General features: G+C 47.5%; 2 protein-coding genes across 11 annotated transcripts in view; one reads left to right on the forward strand and one right to left on the reverse strand.

The window, feature by feature from the left end:
* Nucleotides 1–4183, forward strand: part of ZMYND11 (zinc finger MYND-type containing 11) — a 96023-nt gene extending 91840 nt beyond the window's left edge. For 4 of the 9 annotated variants that reach the window (XM_056114752.1, XM_056114751.1, XM_056114750.1 and 1 more), the window contains one exon: nt 1962–4183. In XM_056114752.1, coding sequence (XP_055970727.1) covers nt 1962–2084 — 123 coding nt within the window. In that variant the 3' untranslated portion in view covers nt 2085–4183. The remainder of the gene's footprint in view (nt 1–1961) is intronic. The other 5 variants (XM_056114753.1, XM_056114754.1, XM_056114756.1 and 2 more) reach the window with 3 other exon arrangements.
* Nucleotides 4184–8281: 4098 nt separating this feature from the next.
* DIP2C (disco interacting protein 2 homolog C) overlaps nt 8282–18014 on the reverse strand; it is a 197628-nt gene continuing 187895 nt past the window's right edge. For both annotated transcript variants that reach the window (XM_056114520.1, XM_056114519.1), the window contains 5 exons: nt 17632–17689; nt 15373–15447; nt 14526–14700; nt 13121–13244; nt 8282–11257 (listed from right to left, as the gene is read on the reverse strand). In XM_056114520.1, the coding sequence (XP_055970495.1) occupies nt 11005–11257; nt 13121–13244; nt 14526–14700; nt 15373–15447; nt 17632–17689 (685 nt within the window). In that variant the 3' untranslated portion in view covers nt 8282–11004. The remainder of the gene's footprint in view (nt 11258–13120; nt 13245–14525; nt 14701–15372; nt 15448–17631; nt 17690–18014) is intronic.

Here is an 18014-nt window from a genome sequence, read left to right on the forward strand (position 1 = left end):
GTGGTTTGGGCTTAAAAAGTTTCCCTACAGTGCTGAGCATTTTTTTCATGTGTCATTGTGCCAACTGTGAGTCTTCTTTAGAGAAATATGTGTGCAGATTGCTTATTTTTTATTGGGTTTGTTAAATTGTTTTGTTCTGAGGATCAAAATAGTATTGGCCAATTTGATGCAAAATCATGTAAGCCCAAGTTGAGCTTAATTTCTGAATCTTCTGGTGGGTTATCATCACAGGTGTTTTTTTAAGTTAGGTGTATTTTTATATGTTTTTTGTTTATGGTTCCCTTGCTGCCTAAAACTTGGTTTTAATGTTAACGTTAATGACTTACATGTAGCACTGTCCCCCCTCGAGTGGGCACCAGTAACGTCTCCATTGTGAGACTTGTTGTTACTGTTTTTGCCATATCGAATACACCACGGGGAGCTTGTGCAGGCTCTGCTATATGGCCGGGAAACTCACGGTAGACGGAGGAATTGAACCTGGGTCGGCTGCATGCAAGGCAAATGCCCCACTCACTGTGTTATCGCTCCAGCCCATAATTCTTGATTTCATTCAGACTACATTCTGTAGAAGATCTGAATGTATGTGAACATCATAAGGGAAGTAAATGCTGTGATAAAGATAAGGCAAATAGGCAAAGTAAAATCTAGTATTAAATTTAGAAGAATGTCTGACAATCACTAGGTGGAAATTAAATCAAAATGCTCAAGGTCAGCACATGCAGACAACCCTGACCTTTGTTTTTCACCCTCCTTGCAATGACAAATAAAAATGAGAAAAATGTCAGTGAAATCATGAAAAGCAATGTGAGCTTAAGGTGATTTTCTTGCATGTTGCCAACTCTGGTTCAGTCCTCAGTATCTCACAGGGTTGATTTAAAAAATTCCCAAATCACCATGGTAGTAAACTGTCATTTTAGTATTGGTACTATTGATGAATTTCTAAGACTTTGTCCATTTTATACTGAACCAGTGCAATAGTATTTATTCTTTTTATCTGTAGGATTAGGAGTCAGAATCTTGTTTCATTAATCTTGGTTCCATCTTCATTATACCCTTCTGTCTGCTAGATTTGGGGTTTGTTTTCTGCCCCTAACTCTGAGGTGGACTTCTCAGTTAATAAGATTTCCTTCGTTTATAAGTTTCCCTCAGAACTCTGCCTCCCAGGATTTTTGGTATGTTGTAGTCATATTATAAATAGAGACATTTTCTAGTTCTGCTTTTTTTGATTTTGGGCCACTCCTGATGGTACTCAGGAGGTCTCCATATGTGGGGCCAGCGATCAAATGGCTGCACACAAGGCAAGGAGCTTAACACAACATTTTGATTTCTTTATCCCATTGTTATCAGAGGAGACCCTTTGTATATCTAAGATCATGTGACATAGTGTCCATGTTTATCTTGGTTACTATTTGCATGCAGTGGCAGATGAGACATACCCTCTACAGCTGAGCCTGGTTTTCTTCCTGTCCCCAGGGTTTGTTGATTATGCCAAGTATCGGACTCAGGTGTAAGCCCAGTCTCTCACGTGCAGTTGTTTGGTTCTGGCTTCCAAAGGTGGCTCTGGCAGCTGCTTGATAGAGAGGAGCTGCCACAATGATCCCAGCCTCCCTGCCTGTACGATCAGAGTAGGGTAGAGAGCCCCAGTGTTCGAAGGGCAGGGGCTGCCTCTGTGCCAAGGGCTAAGACTGAGTGCATTTTACCAGTTACGATGCTAATGGAAGCTCCAAATCATCTTTTAGCCAGATGTGCAGGCTGCTTCTCCACCATCTTCCAGGGGTCCTCTCAAGACCTTTGTATTGCCTATACGAGGGACTCCTTGGAGATGAAAAAGGTAGTGTTTCAAAGTAGCTTGTACTGCTGGTGCTCACTGCTCAGATGACACGTGTCTGGAGGTTCTTGGTGGTCTTTCCGTTTGCTGTGAGTGTAGCCCTGGGTGTAAGCAGCGTGATTTCTCGTCCTAGTGCTACAACTGCGAGGAGGAGGCCATGTACCACTGTTGCTGGAACACGTCGTACTGCTCCATCAAGTGTCAGCAGGAGCACTGGCACGCTGAACACAAGCGTACCTGCCGCCGGAAAAGATGAGCGTCTCTACGAGGACTCTTCTCAGACACAGCGGTTTTTGTTTCCAAGAAGCCAAAATTGTTTAGAATTTGCTTCCCATTTTGCACCAGCCTTTAAACACTTTTCGTGAAGAAATTTTGCACAGTAGTTTAAATCTTTTGTTAGTGCTCCTCCAGAGTTTTTCGGGAGGATATAAGTAACATCAGTGGAGGGTATTATTTTAAATAAAATTTAATTAAGAATTTGTTGCATTTTCAGCAAATTTTAAGATGTTTTTAGGTTTTACAGAGATTTTAACCTTTAAACAACAGATCTTTAAAAAAAACAACAGGTGAATACAGAGAAACATTTAAAGTAATCTATATGCAAGATCTGTGTCAGAAAGAAATCATACTACCTGGATGTGGAACTTTATGTATCTTAACCTGGTTGAGCTGGTTTTGTTCAGCTTCCTTCACTGTTTAAAGGCATTATCTGTTGGTCATGCCAGTGGGTACATGATTGAATTTAGGGAACAGGGTTGACACAGCAGGTGCTAGTCCTGCATATTTTTTCTTAAATATTTCCCAATTGTGTTTTTCATTATTTCTTTTCAATATATAACTTTTATAACAAATTATTAGCTTTGATCTTGTAGTTTAAAATTGCAGGGAAACTGGGGTAATCTTTTACTGAGCTGGATCTTAGAGAAAAATGAATATTTAAAATTTAAAGTTTGCACATTTCATCTTTGTCCTGAGTGCTTGTAACAAAAACAACTGAAAATTTAAAAAGCCAAAAACTACCTTTATTCATACATGAAATTATAGATGAGGCATATAAATTTTCAATGCTTCCCTTCCCTCCCAAGTATCATCTGATTGCCTATTTTCTGGTGTCACATCGTATACTGTAAGGTAAAACTAAAAAGAAAGAAAGCACTTACATTTCACAGGAGCTGTTACAGTAATGGGCCATTGCCTAAAGAAGAACTCCATCACTGTACACAGAATGAAGAATAATGCATGTCAATTTTTCTTGTATTAAAGATGCCGTGATTTGTAAAAAGTCTGTATTTTGCGGAATGTCTGGATTAAGAAGCATTACCAATAGGAATGGATCGATAGTCGAATGATTTTTTTTAATATACATATATAAAATAGAAAAACGTAACATTTTTTGTTTTAAAATCTCAACAAGTTTGTTTTTTTTTTTTTAAGACTGATCTTAGACCAAGTCCAATTTATCAGTTATTTTTTAAGGTTAGAGAAATAATTTGTAAATATTTATTTAGACCTCTGATATTTATTAAAGCACTCACACACAGTGGAAGTATCAGGAGTAAAACCTTTAAAAAGTTTTCTCCAGGTTTTTCAGGGTCATTCTAAAGGTGAAAACAGAGCTGTGTTCTGTGAAATGGTCCTTCATCCAGCCCTGATACTGTTGCAAGTGGCGGGGACAGAAGCAAATACTAGCCCTGAATTGTACAGCCAGGGGCATTCTGGGTCAGGGTCCCTCCTTGTTTTGTAATTAGTCAGTGTTACCACGAATCTGTGGTCTGAGAAAGACATTGTAACCAGGAAAATTTACCTTCTCTGTTTTTAAGTTTTAAAACTTCGATCCAACCCTATGAGAGCAAGTAATTGTGGAAATATTTTTGGTGTAAAATCATTCCAGAGTATGTACTATTTAACTGATAGCTGCATGAAAGTAAGATTCGTGTTACTTTGGCTTTTTTTGTCTCTGTTGACACAGTTGCACATTTCCAAGTTACTACAGCGTGAAATCTGTGTGTTTAAAAAAAAAAAAAGATTGTGGCCTGGTTTTGTAAAAGTTTTAGGTAAAATTCCAATTGATTGTTTTAGGAATCATTATTAAAAATTTTCTGCAAATCATAAAGCTATAATCGAGGTGTCGAGCTTAGCCACTATGCACATTGTAATTACTCATTGTGGCTGTCCAGTTTTATGATGCATTCTGGCATTTTGTAAGCTGCTCTGACTAGCAATATATAGATTCATTTAATGTGTTAACATTGGTTAATAAATGTATTTAAAAAAAAAAGGCTGGTTTAAAGTGATGGCTTAGCTCTGTGCTGAACACAATCATATATCACATGCTGACCAACATAGGTTAACCACAGGGGACTGTGTACCCCTATCTAAAATTACTGTGTTCTGAGAATAAACTTTTACTTGAAGTGAATTTACTTTCACCAGTTAACAAAATGTCAGGTGTGTTTCACTACAAAACTCTTAACACTTGGTAAATTGAATACACAGACGTTATCTTCAATAAACATATGAACTTTGCTACGAGATTATTTTCAATACATCCAGATTTCAGCTGCCCAATCCACAGACTGTAACCCCCACATGAGACTTGCAACTGAGTGTGGAAGTAAAGGGCCTCTGAATGTGCCATTACTGAAAATTAATTTCAGATCAACCATGTAGTGAATCCTGGGTATTTCTGTCAGCACTTGGCCTCTGTTGCATTTCTTGAGAGAAAGGGGGTTGTGAGTAGAAGCAGAGTTTCAGAAGCCCTGATCTAGACCCATGTGTTCCCTGTGCCACTTGACAGCAGTTTTTGCATGATGCCAGGCCAGATTCCCTTTCTGACTAGACTAATCCCACCATTGATCAGCTTGCTCTTTCCTTTGCCTTTGGCGAGAATTCAGTGGCTGGAGACATTAAGATCACCCAGAGTTTGAGATATTGCTGGCCCCAGGAGGGGTCCTAGGGTGCCCTCTGAGCACCACTTCTGTGATAGGAAGCCGGACAGATAAAAGGTGCAGGGCTTCAGGTTATACCAACGAATTCTAGAAGTGATGTGAATGACTGCACAGCATTTCACACCAATTTCATATACACTAGGATCCAGACCTAAAAATGGTGGCCATCAGGGGGCAGGAGGGGTGGGGGGGTGGATAGGTCAGGGAATGGACCACTACAGCAATTTAGAGAGAAGTGGTTACTCTGGATAAGGACTGGGTGCTGAACGGAGGCAAAGGGAGAGGTGTGATGACCTCTCACTAACGGTTTTGTAAACCACAGTGGCTAAACAACAAAGTGTGGGGAGGGGGTTAAAAAAAGTACAGTGGGTAAGGAACTTCCCTTGCACACGACCAACCAGGGTTCAGTTCCCAGCACCCCACAGATCCCCTGAGTACAGAGTCAGGAATAAACGCTGAGCATCACCAGGTGTGATTCCCCACCCTATCTGCATCACCAAACAAATACTTAAACAAATGTTATAAACAATTTTGCCACAATAAAATGTTAGCAGGATGGAGAGGTAGTAAGGGGGGTAAGTCCTCTGTGCCTTGCATTGACAGAAGTTAAATCCTTGTCATTGTGTACGGTCCCCTTGAGTAACTTTTGAGCAAAGAGCCAGAAGTGAACCCTGGTGGATACAGTGCCCCACCCCCCACACCTAAATAAAGTCAGAAAATTTGCCAGAGAGAGCTCAGAGGGATAAGCATATAGGCTGTGTATGCAGAAGGTCTGAGTTCAGTCACTGACACCAGGAGTAGAGCTGGCGGCGGAACTTGAGCACCATCTATTGACAGGAACTTCGAAGATGACTTACCTTCCCTTCTGAGATGAGAAAGGAGAAGAGAACCCAGCAGCGCTAGGAAGTGAGCAGACAAGGTCGTCCATTCACTGGCAAATGAGGCTGAGTCAAAGCTCAGCCTTTTTATTTTTTCCCCCCCAAAAAGAGCAACTGTGAGAACTCAGAAATGAATCCCTACTGAAAGAAAACTCAGGGCTGCTGAGAGCACAATGGGCTGAGTACAGGTTTGGGCATGAGGGAGTCCTTGGGCTGAGCCCCCGGAACCGCATGGTCCCCTGAGCAGAGCTGCAAGTGACCCACCTCCCTCCAGCACCACTGGGTGGATCCCAGTCCTCCCAGTGCTCAAGAAAGGAATTAAGAATCAAAGTGAATTCTCTAAAGTTTTTCACACAGATTACATAATTTAGTAATACGCAATCTGTGACCAGAATGAAAGATGGCTGCAGTCTGTTTCTGAGACTCACAAGGCGTACACAGCATTTCCATGGCAACATACCTGAAGAACTCCAATGGAAGGAGAATGTCCACGCTGGGGCCAGAGCTTTCCTCTGAGGCGAGTGGCATTGAGAGTCATGCGGGCAAGCCTAGAGCATGTCCTCGAGTTCTAGATGGAGGGATGGTAGCCCTGGTGCCTCAAACCTGTGAACGACCAGCCACTTCACCAGAGCTCAAGGAGCCAGAATGTCAGGGCTAGCCAGTCCCTCACCAGAGTCCCCTCCAGAACAACTAGGCTACGGTTCTCTAGGGGGGTTCCCTCAAGGAACATCCCAATCACCACAGGATATAAGTTACCTGAGATGGTCTTGTGGAACAGTGTGGCAGCCAGCAGCTTGTGAGACGTCTGTCATCTGAGGATCCACGACAACACAAGTCAGCAGCTCTGGGTATGGGGGTTCTGAGCCAGCTGCACCCACAGGAAGGGGCAGAGGCCACAGGGGATCTACAGGGGCAGCACAGCAAGTGCTCTCAGTGCTTCACCCAGACAACAGGTGTCTCAATCAGGGTGGGGGCACTCCTCATTAAGAGGCAGGACTCCGTGTAGCCACCTGTGGGAAGCACGTCCCAAGGAAAGGGCCCCAGTTCAGGGACGGTGGGGAAGGGACTTATCAGCTGAGCGGTTTATCTGCATCCACCTTCCCTCATGACTTCTGTTCTGCACCACCTGGTGATAGCAGAGGACCTCCCTCACCGGCTTCCACCCTGGCCAGGGCCAGCCCATGAGAGGGGGTGCTCACCTGGCTCTTCTGCACCTCCTTGTATTCCTGCTGTCTCCTCCTTTCACGGATGTCACTTTCCTGTGATTGTTCCTGCCCCATGAGGAATGAATGACCTGTTCACTGATCACAGTGCTCGTTTCTCCCTCCCACCCCCCCTGTCACTGGCACTTCTAGTTGTGTGTCTAGAGAAGGGGCATCGGGGCCACATGGGCTATACCAACTTGTTGGCATGAGACCACAACACAGGCCCCACCACTACAGGAGGCCCAAGCATGGCGCTCCAGAAACATCTGTCCCACCTTTTCTGTTGGGAGTGTCTGAACTCTTGAGTCACAGGCCTTGGTGCCATAAACCCTCGAGACCAGTGTCCTTCCCCAGGTGACCCTGAAGGCCTGCCAGGGTGTGACCACAGCTGCCCTCCCTTCCTGAGACACAGGCACAGCTCCACTCACTCCCATTTCCCTCTGCTGCCTTCTTCATGGGTGAGTCTGTCCCCCAAAACACACAGTGCCCCTCCAGGCCACACCCAGGAGGTGGGGGGACCACCTGATTTACATGGTAGGAAAGGGAGGAAGATACCTCATTTGTGCTACCCACTTTCCAGATTCTTCTCACCCAGGCAGGCCTGAGGCTATTAGGAAGGAGACAGAACAGAGAGGAGGAAGCCCCTCGCTCCCACCTCAGACCCTGCACAAGACCCGTAGATCAGTCTTTGAGGTAGGATGAGGTGTGAGAGCCCCACAGAGAAGACACAGTGAGCTGCAGCCAAGTCACAAAGGGTGGTCTAAGGAAATGCTTCTTTCTGTCCAAGAATGACACAGAAACTGCCCTGTTGCTTCTCTTGAGGTGGACAGACCCTCATGTCTCTCGTATACCAAGAAGCCATTGGAGGACTAATACAGTTGTCTTGACTGCGAACCAAAGCACTGTTCCGTGCATCCAGGAAGGCCGCACTGCTCCTGAGGGTCTGGAACGCGGCACACAGGCACTCAAAGACATCCACAGGCATGCATGCACACACGCACATGCTGGCCAGAGGCCTGTGTGTGGGTGCCCACTGCTGTTAGGGCCCAGTGGAGAGACTGGGCTCCGCATCCCACAGGTTGGTCTGGGCACAGCGCCACCAGCACTGTCCTCCACTCAGTGGGGCTGATCTGGCACAGCCCTAGCACACAGGCACTGGGTGAAACCCAGCCGAGGAGTACAGATGGAAGCTCCACAATTTTCATGCTCATTACGCTGATGGCCAGTTAACCTTCACTGCATCCCAAAGACCAGAGTTGTGAGAATTCTCAGATCTTGGGCGAAAGATAGAGCTTCTCGCCATCAGATACAAACAGACAATTTTGGGGCACAAGAGTCACGGGGAGCCCTGGCCAGGCACCTGCATTCAGCGAACAGAAGAGCTTGCACACAGCCAATAATCTGTACAACTGCAGCAAAAGGTGAACAAATAGACTTAGATATATTTCAAAGAAGTTAAAAAACATTTCACAAAACATTTGTTGCCATAGGATTTCTTTTTTTTTTTTTCAGCAATAATGCCCACATCAAAAATTTAAACATTGTTCAAAGTATGATCATCTGTGCTAGGAACGCGACAAATCATGTAAACAGAGTCAGCAACATGGCCCTGTCCCAGCGCCATCCTTCCCGGTCCATGCTGCCCCAGCATTCCAGGGGACCAATTAAGAAACTGCTATTTCCAGAGCAACAAAAATAAAAGCTTTTATTTGTTCATTTGAATATAAAACAGGCGTTATCACAGATGTACAAAGCTTACCGGTGGTTTAACATATGAGAAGGTGGCTGTCCTTTCACATAAAAACCTAGTTTGAAACTGTGGGTTGGTTGAGCACATCAATTTCTCTAACCAGCCACCACACTCTATGAAATAACGCTGCTAACATTCAACTGATAAAAGGGACAGTCTCCCTTGGGTAAAGTGTCAAGCAGGATTAAATATATATAATAAACAAGCACCATGAGGAAGCCGCCCTGTTGGGTCCAGTCTGGGTTTCAATGTTCTCGGTGCCCCCCTCTGCTGATCACATGGTTTTGTCTGACTTCAAAGCACAAGGTCACGGGACAAACAGTGTCACGCTCTCATGAGTGATTTTTCCACAGTACAGTTTCTAACACAGAACAATCCATCCTTATTGCTGAAACGGTGGTACCCAAGTGTCCCCGACAGGAGACCTCCATCCTGGCTCCTGCACTTTGGACCTCAGATCCAGTTCCAGGGGCCTTCTTCCCTGATGTGGATCTGGGGACAGCCGTGATGTCCACCTCAGTGGAACTACACAGCTCCCTTACAATGTGCTTCCTAACTGGCATCTTCTCACAAAGGTGTGTGCAAGAAAATGCCTTTTCTTTCTATGTGGGTGCAGTCTTCCCACTGGGAAGCAGAGGGTTGTACAGATGTATGTCTGAAACATGTACAGAAATATTTTTACACCTCAGGAAGTCAAACGCTATTTTAAAAGTCAAATGATTTTTGGAAATGGGAGGGTGCACCTCACATGCAGACAAATTAAAAAAATATGCCGCTTAATTTTTTCTAAAAAAACAATTAGCCTTGGATCTCAGGAGTCAGCATTTTAGCAAGTGGCTGACTTCTGGCACACTGGAGAGGCAGGTGTGGGCTGCTGACGCTGTCACAGGGGACCTGACACGGCCCAGCAACAATCTCAGTCACACACCAGTCCAGACACAGTGGCCACTGCAGGGTTGGCGTGGGTGGGCGGGCGGACGGAGAGTCCCTTGGGCATGGCTGATGCCTCTTCTCTATTGGACACAAGCAGGTTGACCCCATCATGGACAGCACAGGCGAGCAAGGAGCATCAGAGGGCTGTGAGGAGCAGCAGCCAGGAGTGGGCCAGGGCTTCCGAGCCAGAGTCCCCAGGGGGTAACGCGCAGGCTACTCCGAACAGTGCCCTACGAGGCATCTCAGGCGACAGGGCAGGAGCTGGCCCTGCGACCCCTCCTGTGCACATCTGTTCATTAAAGCTGTTCCAGAAACTGTCCATTCCACACAGAGGCCACCGGAGAGGAATTAACACAATGCACTGCAAACGACCAGAGGCTCTCATTTCTGTCACACCGAGGAAGGAAAGGTGACATGACCAAAAAAAACAAAAGAAAAAAATGCCCGGAAGTGCAGCTATTAGAGCTGAGCCTCTGCCCCTGTGACAGCACCCCCTGCACTGGCCACCAGTGTGGCGAAGGGCGGGGCTTCTGGCGCTGTGCTGCTCGCAGTATCTGCATCTACAGGACATGAAGGGCACCATGCAAGTGACAGGGTCTGCATCGAACCTGGAGTCTCCTTTGTCATTAGTGAATTTATATTTCATATATATATATTTGTTGTGATACTATCCACGCAAGATAATACAACACTTTTTTTATATTAGCAAACATTACAAGACTTTAATATTCTTGAATGTTTCTCTTTTATACTTCTAAAGAGATCAAAATAAATTAAACGTTTTGTACATAATTACATAGGAAGAAGTTAACTTATTTTCTTTTTAGTTTAGTACAAAGATATTTGCAAGATAATTGCCGAAATACACCTTATTGATCATTTCTTCTCATTCTCTCTGTGTTGACGCCAAAGGCTGTACAAGCCAGCCTTCATCTCTTCAGCACATCTCTGACGAAGAAGCTGCTAGAATCTAATTGGAAGGTGCAGTTTGGAAGGTTTACTCGTACCTCAACAAACTTTCCTAAGAGGATGAGATTTAGCAATGGCTTAAATGAGTAACAGGTCCATGTCATTTGGATTCCATGACACAGTAGAACAGAGAAAACAATTTTTGTTACACTACATGAACTGTGGAAAAGATCCCATCTGGAGGGCAGAATAATTTTTAATTCTATTTTGGTTTAACAAAATACCACGTTGACGAGGAAAGCACTGATTATCCGATATTTTAAAAAGAGAAAAAAGGAAAAAAAGTTTTTGAAATGGGCTTTTCCAACAAACTGAAGGCAGTAACCCAAAGTCCTTCTGAACAAACTTGAGTGTTAATTCACGTCTCATATTCCACCCATGCCGACCAGCCCACGTGGTCTCCTCACCTCCACGGGAAAGAGGCTACACTCTTGCAGATGTTCCCTCGCGCCGGACACGAGCCTCTGGACAGGTCTCGGGCCCAGAGGCAGGACTACATGTTGTAGGCCACATAGATGGGATCCAGCTGGTCAGCCAGGAAGCCATCCCGCAGGTGCATGCGCTGCTTCTCGCCCCGGGAGTTGATGGGGATGACGCCGATGTCGACCACCACCACCACGCCCACCACCAGGTAGTGCTCCTCCAACACCACGTTGGTCACCAGCGGCACCAGGTCCAGGGCCTCCTGCTCAGACCCGTCCAGCTCCACCACCACCACCAGCAGGTTTGTCCAGGTGAAGACGGCGCTGGAAGAGAGGACCCATCAGTGCACAGCACCTATGCCCACGTTAGACTGTCCACACCAGCCTGACCACTGGGCACAGTTCAAGGCTCTGCCTTCACAGTGGCCACTTCCTCCTGGACTCTGTGGCAACAACTCCAGCCCCTCACCCAGCTGCACGGCCCATGCATGACACTAGAGTCCTGTGCAGCACACAGTGCGGCCAGAAACACCTCCTGGGGAACCAGCACGTGGAGAAGACTGGCCTGCATTGCCACTGACCACCGAGACCAGACAGCCCAGGGACTGTGCGAACCAGTGGTCCTTTCCAGTAGGGGCTGACTGGACACTGACTAGTGGGTGTGGACAGGCAACTCTTGAGAGTCAACATGCCCTTCCAGACATGTGTTTGGAGCTTTCAGGGCAGTCACCCAGAGTATCAGATATGTGAATGCTCAAGACTAGAGCTTCCCACTTGAGGCCAAAGGAACCTTCTAGAGTCTAGTTTCTAAAGAGGAGGAGGACTTTAATATTTGCCACCCCAGTCTCCCGAAGCCACAGGGTGCCTGTGAAGGATGGGGCCAGGGTGGCATCTTCTTGTCTGGCATCTGCTTTCTCATACCAGACACACACTTTCTATCTCAGCTGGCAGGCAGAAAGCAGTGGGGGAAACTTGTGAATGTCATCCAAGAGTGAGAGACTATTGTGGGGGGAGGGAATGCCAATTTTGTTCATGACGACCAATGTGCTAATTCAAAGTAGAGGGACAATTTGGAGTGTGTAACATGAATTCTTGCCCCGTGGGAGAAGTGTGGTCTGAGGGGACTGTCCCTTAGAGCTGGTCCCAAGCCCTGCTGGTGACATCAGACCCAATATGACCCCTTGGGTGTCTTTTCATCATGGTACTTGTGGTCCACAGTGAGCTGAGCTGCTGTCCTCTCGGGGCACCCAAGGAAGGGATCAGGGCAGAATCTGCTCCTGCGAGGACAAAAGGGAGCCAGAGGCAGGGCGACCCCTGCACCCTCTCAGCAGGAAGTGCACAGGGGACACGGGGAGTGACAGCATCCTCAGGGTGGCGGCAATGAGATTCTGAGAATGAGAACTGTTAGGGAAAGTGGAGTTGAGACAGGCTCAGAAGCTTGATACAGCTCCACAGAAACTAGACACACTGCTCTGGGAACTAAGGCGAGCCCGCAAAATGACGAAGGCAGCACCATTGGGTGCTGAGGTTGGCAGGTGGAAGCAGAGCTTGGGATTTGCTCCATCTTTTCAGGGCTTTTGGAACCCCTGACACTCAGGAAGCACAGTCTGTCAACGACTGTTCCAGCACAGAGGGAGGAGTTTGAACCAGGACAAGACAGGCCACCTGCCCATGAGGCACTGACAGCAAGAGTATACCCTGAAAGAATGTCCCAGGCCCCACAGAGATGAGCCCTGTCTCTGGTCATCTGGCCCTTGAGTGTGGGACACAGCAGAGCCATCCAGAAAGATTGAAAGGAGTCACAGCTCCAGGAAGATGGCCAGCAACTGGCCCTGACTCAGCAGTGACCCAGTCTGGACAGATGACAGTCGTGGCGGCCTCACCCACAGGCTTGCTCACATCCTCAAGGTTGCTGGCACAGCTGAAGGCTTTCAAGAACTTCTTGTCCCTGTCTAAATCCTGTCTGTAAACCAGAACAATTCCATGGGACCAGACCATGGAATTGTTCTCAGGAGCAACAAAGACACGGGCCTAGGGTGACCACAGGCCAGATTTAGATCAAACATGAAGACCAACCCTCACCCTCCCTCCCATCCCCCCAACTCTGCGGTTTCCCAGTGTCCACTTCAGGCCAGTTCTGGTTGGCTCTATCCACAACTGGCATGGAGACACCTGCCTGTCACTCACCACTCTGTAACACTTTTGTGGGCTCTGATGACAGAAGTCTCGATGTCTATGGGGTGGTACCTCATACCCCGCAGCTCCATGGCCTCATCCAGAGCTCCCACTACATAGAGGGCATCGTGGCGCTCTGTTGAGGAGACAGGAAACCCAAGTGATCCCCACTGCAACACTCTACAGTATTGACACTCTCTCCAGAGACACAGAGAGAGAGCTTCCAGGACACCAGCTGTCTCCCAGACCTGCCAGGTGCCAGGGTGCCATGTGCCTCTCAGCCTCCCAGCCACCTCCAAGGCATTTCCCAGGTCAGTACTAACACAGCGAACCCATGACCCTGTCCTAGACCACGTGGCTACACCAGCTCAACACCCAGAGTCCAGAGGCCACAACTGCTGTTCCTGCCTCATGGTGCCTCTCAACATGAGGTGGCAGATGGCCCAGCTCAAGTTCCTCATCCCTCGCATGTGCCAACTGCACAGAATAAGCAAGTTTATGGTGAAGGAATTGGTGCTGGAACACTGGATAGCTGAAACTCAATCATAAATATCTTTATAACTTTGTTCATGGTGATTCAATGCAAAAAATCAAAGAAAAAGTGAGCTCAGCTTCTGAGAATTAGAATTCACTCTCAGCAGGTCTGCACACTGGGGTCGTGCAGATGCACTGCAAGCTGGGTTCCACACCAATAGCAGGCAAGGTCTCAGGCTGGAGTGTGAGTGGATACGCAAGTCTGGAGGAAATCCTGAGCTTTCAAGTGATACCACATCTTTTCTAACTCGAGGTTGATGTGATGCAGATCATAACCACTGCCCCAAGACTGCGGCAGGCTCTCCTGTTCTCAAGGGTCAGGACAAGAGCAAGTGCCACCCCCAGGAACCAAAGAGACCAAACTGCCTCCCGAGCTACTTGCACCACTACCAAACTCCCATCTCTCAATAGATGCCTCACAGAAGCCTGGAGCTCCACACCTTCCCCAAGCTGCAAGCGCGGGGTCAGGCCTCCTGCCCTTCCCCAGATCTGTGTCCACTCAGTCAGGAGCATGCAATTCTTTCCAGGGAGTTTATCTCAGGAGATTTTGGTCTGGCAGAGAATATTTATGAAACAATCTCAGCTCCCACCTGGGGAGAAGCCAGCACTCAGCACCTCTGTTTGGGGAGACCAAGGGAGTGAGCAGAGTGGACAGCTAGTTTCAGGAACAGCCCCCTCACTGCTTGCCTTCATGCTGCATCTGCAGGCTGGCTAACAGACGTGACGGAGGGCCGTCAGCAGGCAGCCTGGCACCCCATCCTGACAGCAAATCACACTGCTTACTCTGCTCACGGCAGAACAGCTCCCACACACCTCATTCAGGGCCGCCTTCTCACACGCAGCTGCTCACGGCTTGGTTCTCAGCTCGCCAGCTGATTCTTACCTCCACTGGCATCTGTGAGCTCTGTTCTCCGCAGGAACCCCAGATAGCCTGTTCGGGCCCACACTGTCTGTGTGTCTCCAAAGCTCAGCCTCGAGCTGAAATGGTCTGACTGCAGGGACTCATCCCCATAAATCGTGAAATAACCACTGGCATTGTGGGCACTGTGCACCCAGATCTGTTGAGAGAACCAATGGAACAAGGTGAGGGTGCCCAAGATATCTCCCCCAAGCAGCAAGGAGCCTGCCTGGCCGTACCCAGTGAAGAAACCAGCACAGCCAGGACTGCAGAGCAGGACAGCTGGGACTGTGCTCTAGTATCTGAAGAGACGCTGAAAGCAATACACCAAGAGCAGCTCATGGCCCATCTGCCTACCAAGAATCCCACTGAGTAGAAGCACTGAGAAGCTGACAAGCTGTCAAATCCAAAGGACTGTGTGCTGGGCCTCACGGGCATAAAGTGACTCTACAAAAGCAACGTGGATATATGGTCAACTTTCTGATAGTTTGGCCCTTTCACCTGGCCTCTGTGCTTTGGGAAACTATCATAGTAAAATAGAAAGAAAGGCTGACATGACAGTACAGCAAAGAGGGTGCTTGCCTTGCACACAGCCAACCTAGGTTTAATCCCTGGCACCCCTAGAGTCTGCTGAGTCTGCCAGGAGTGAATCCCTGAGCACAGGGTCAGGAGTAACCTCTGAGTACCACCAAGTGTGGCCCCCAAACAAAAATATCCCAAAAAAGACAAAGACTAAAAGGGAAAACTGTGTGATGTGAAATTTGGGGAACCAAAACCCAGGTGTGGAGGTTGATGGCCAGGACACTTCACCTAGCTGGACACCTCCACGCACCTCTCCCAGATGTGAATCTCCCAGCGGTCCTTTCGTCTCTGGATTGGCAATTATGATCCGGACTCCCGGAAGGATCTGTTTGAGAGAAGAAAACAGGTGTCCGTTCTGTCCTGATGAGAGAGACCACAGAGCTCCCTCCCTCAGTCTCATGACATGCTGGATCTCTCTGAAGTCAACTGAGTCTGACTTTAAAGCTCTCCTTACCTGCAGTCTGAAACTACATCTCAACAGGATCACTGCTATGGTATAGCTGGGGTCAGAGTGGTCTTAAAATAATGAATTTGGGACCGATGAATTTGGAGCAACAGTGCAGCAGTTGAAGTGTTTACCCTGCAAGCGATTTGATCCCTAATACCCCATATGGTTTCCTGAGCACCGAGAGTGATTTCTGAGCACAGAGCGAGGAGTGAGTCCTGAGCACCAACAAGTATGTCCCAGAAAACAAAAGCCAAACAAAACCAAAGAATTTGAACAGAAGCAGCAATTTTAGTGAACCCTGTTTGTTCAAATAGGGGACACACCTTTTGAGGCTCAGTGGCCATGTGCCAGAGATGAACTCGGGCCTTGGTGCCTCTACGCAGCCACTCGCTGGCCTGGCAGCTCAGGAAGGGGAGAGAAATGCTGTGTCTAGTAGGCCACATGGGTTCCAGTTCTGTAGCCAGGACAGAACTTGGTGGGGCTGCTCCAGGGTGCCCGCAGCTCCCACCCTGCGCCCTAGTCTCCTCCTCTTTAGGTGGAGGAGGAGACTAGGGCGCAGGGTGGTTGTCTTTGATTTCAAGGTCCGCATCAAGCATCTCTTCCCCCCTTAAGGAAACTGAAGCTCAGAAGAGCTCCGAATTCCTCTCAACCCATGTGATCCCCCAAACCTGCCAGGAGTTTCCTGAGTCAGGAGTGAGCCAGGAGTGAGCCCTGAGCACCTCCGGGTGTGGTCCCAAAACAAACAAACAAAATATTTGTGCAGATTGGGGGGAGAGGTGTTTAGTAGAGGGTCAGCGAGCAACATCAGAGAGTGAGACCAGAGAAATACAGATGGTGAAATTCCTGCACAGTTCTTCACACCTAAAGTCAGAGGTGTAAAGTGTGGCTCTGGTTGGTGTCCCCACAGACCTAACAGATGTCTCAGGATGGGTGGAAAACACCCCTCCAACTCCACCACCAAGGCAAACCCAAGAGCCTCATCTGGTGCCCAGATGCGACCGAGGGTACTTCCAGGGCTCCGTTGGGTAGAGAGGGAGCTGGGTTCCACAAGGGACAAGAGGCCTCATTTTGGTTTATTTCCTTTTCCTCCCTCTGCTTCTATGAAACAGCCCTGGTGGCCAACTACCAACTAGTTGACCTAGTCTCCCCGTCTCTCTGCAGGCGGGAGAACGTTCTTTTTCCACTTCTACAATAGTGACACCCTGGTCTGTTCTAGGCTCAGATAAAGTCCGTCGATATAATCTTCCCCAACCTTTTGTTCAGCTCGATGTAGCTGCACGATGTAGCTGCATGACTTAATTCTGACCAATTATTTTACATTGTAGAACCTTAGGATTCTTACTTAAAGCCTGCTATCTTTTTTTTTTCTTTTTATTTTTTAATGAATCAACCAAGAGATACAGTTACAGACTTGGAAACTTTTGTGCTTATGTCTCAGTCATACAAAGTTTGAGAACCCATCCCTCCACCAGTGCCCATTCCCCACCACCAATGATCCCACCCCCACCCATCCTCACCACCCCACCCCACCCCGCCTCTGTGGCAGGGCATTCCCTTTTGGTTTCTCTCTCCTTTTGGGTGTTGTGGTTTGCAATAGAGGTATTAACTGGCCATTGTATTTGGTCTATAGTCTACTTTCAGCCCGCATCTCCCCTCCCGAGCGGGCCCTCAAAGTACCCTTTACTTGGCAGTCCCTTCACTATCTGAGCTGTAAGGCCTGCTATCTTTGTTGCCACTTTTTCTGTCTCTCCTGCTGGCTAGATTGTGGGGATGATAACTAGTACTAGAGCAGTACTTAAGGTATGCTTGGAAATGGAAGCCATGTTGAGCATAACAAGACAGAAGGGGCCACGGTCCTTGGGGTTTAGGTTTCTGTGTTTAAAGTTAAACCAAGTCCTCACACCTTACATTAAAAAATAAATAAATAAAATAAAATAAAAACAGAACTTCAGAGGGTAAAAAAATCCTACAAAACAAAATTTTCAAAAATTGCAAAGTCTATATACTGAGACACACACACACATGTCACAGAGGAAAGCACACCTCTTCTTTCTCACTTACCTTTCCTGACTCCATCAGAGGCAAACTGTGAGGAGACCCTCTCTCGACTAGGCGGACTCTGCAGAGAGAACAGAAGGCCTGACTGAGCTGTGTTCTGAGGATGGTTCCCTCTGCCATCTGCTCTGGTTCTGCTGCTGCAAATGCAGACACAGTTCAAAAGGCAAAGAATAAGCAGAAGAGTGGAGTGGTACACACAGAGAGAAGCCCCCTTAACCAAACCTACAGAACAACTGTTGGGACAAGTCTGCACAAGATGTCTCCTGGATGAACTGTGCACAGTCAAGAAAGGAGGAGAACAGGACTGAATGTGGCCCTGGGATTAGCATCCTCAGCTCTGTTTCCTCTTCAGTCAGCAGAGGCATTTTCGGAAGAGAAATGCCTTC

The sequence above is a fragment of the Sorex fumeus genome, unplaced genomic scaffold (genome assembly GCF_029834395.1).
Source record: "Sorex fumeus unplaced genomic scaffold, SorFum_2.1 ptg000026l, whole genome shotgun sequence".
In the NCBI taxonomy this organism is placed as follows: domain Eukaryota; kingdom Metazoa; phylum Chordata; class Mammalia; order Eulipotyphla; family Soricidae; genus Sorex; species Sorex fumeus.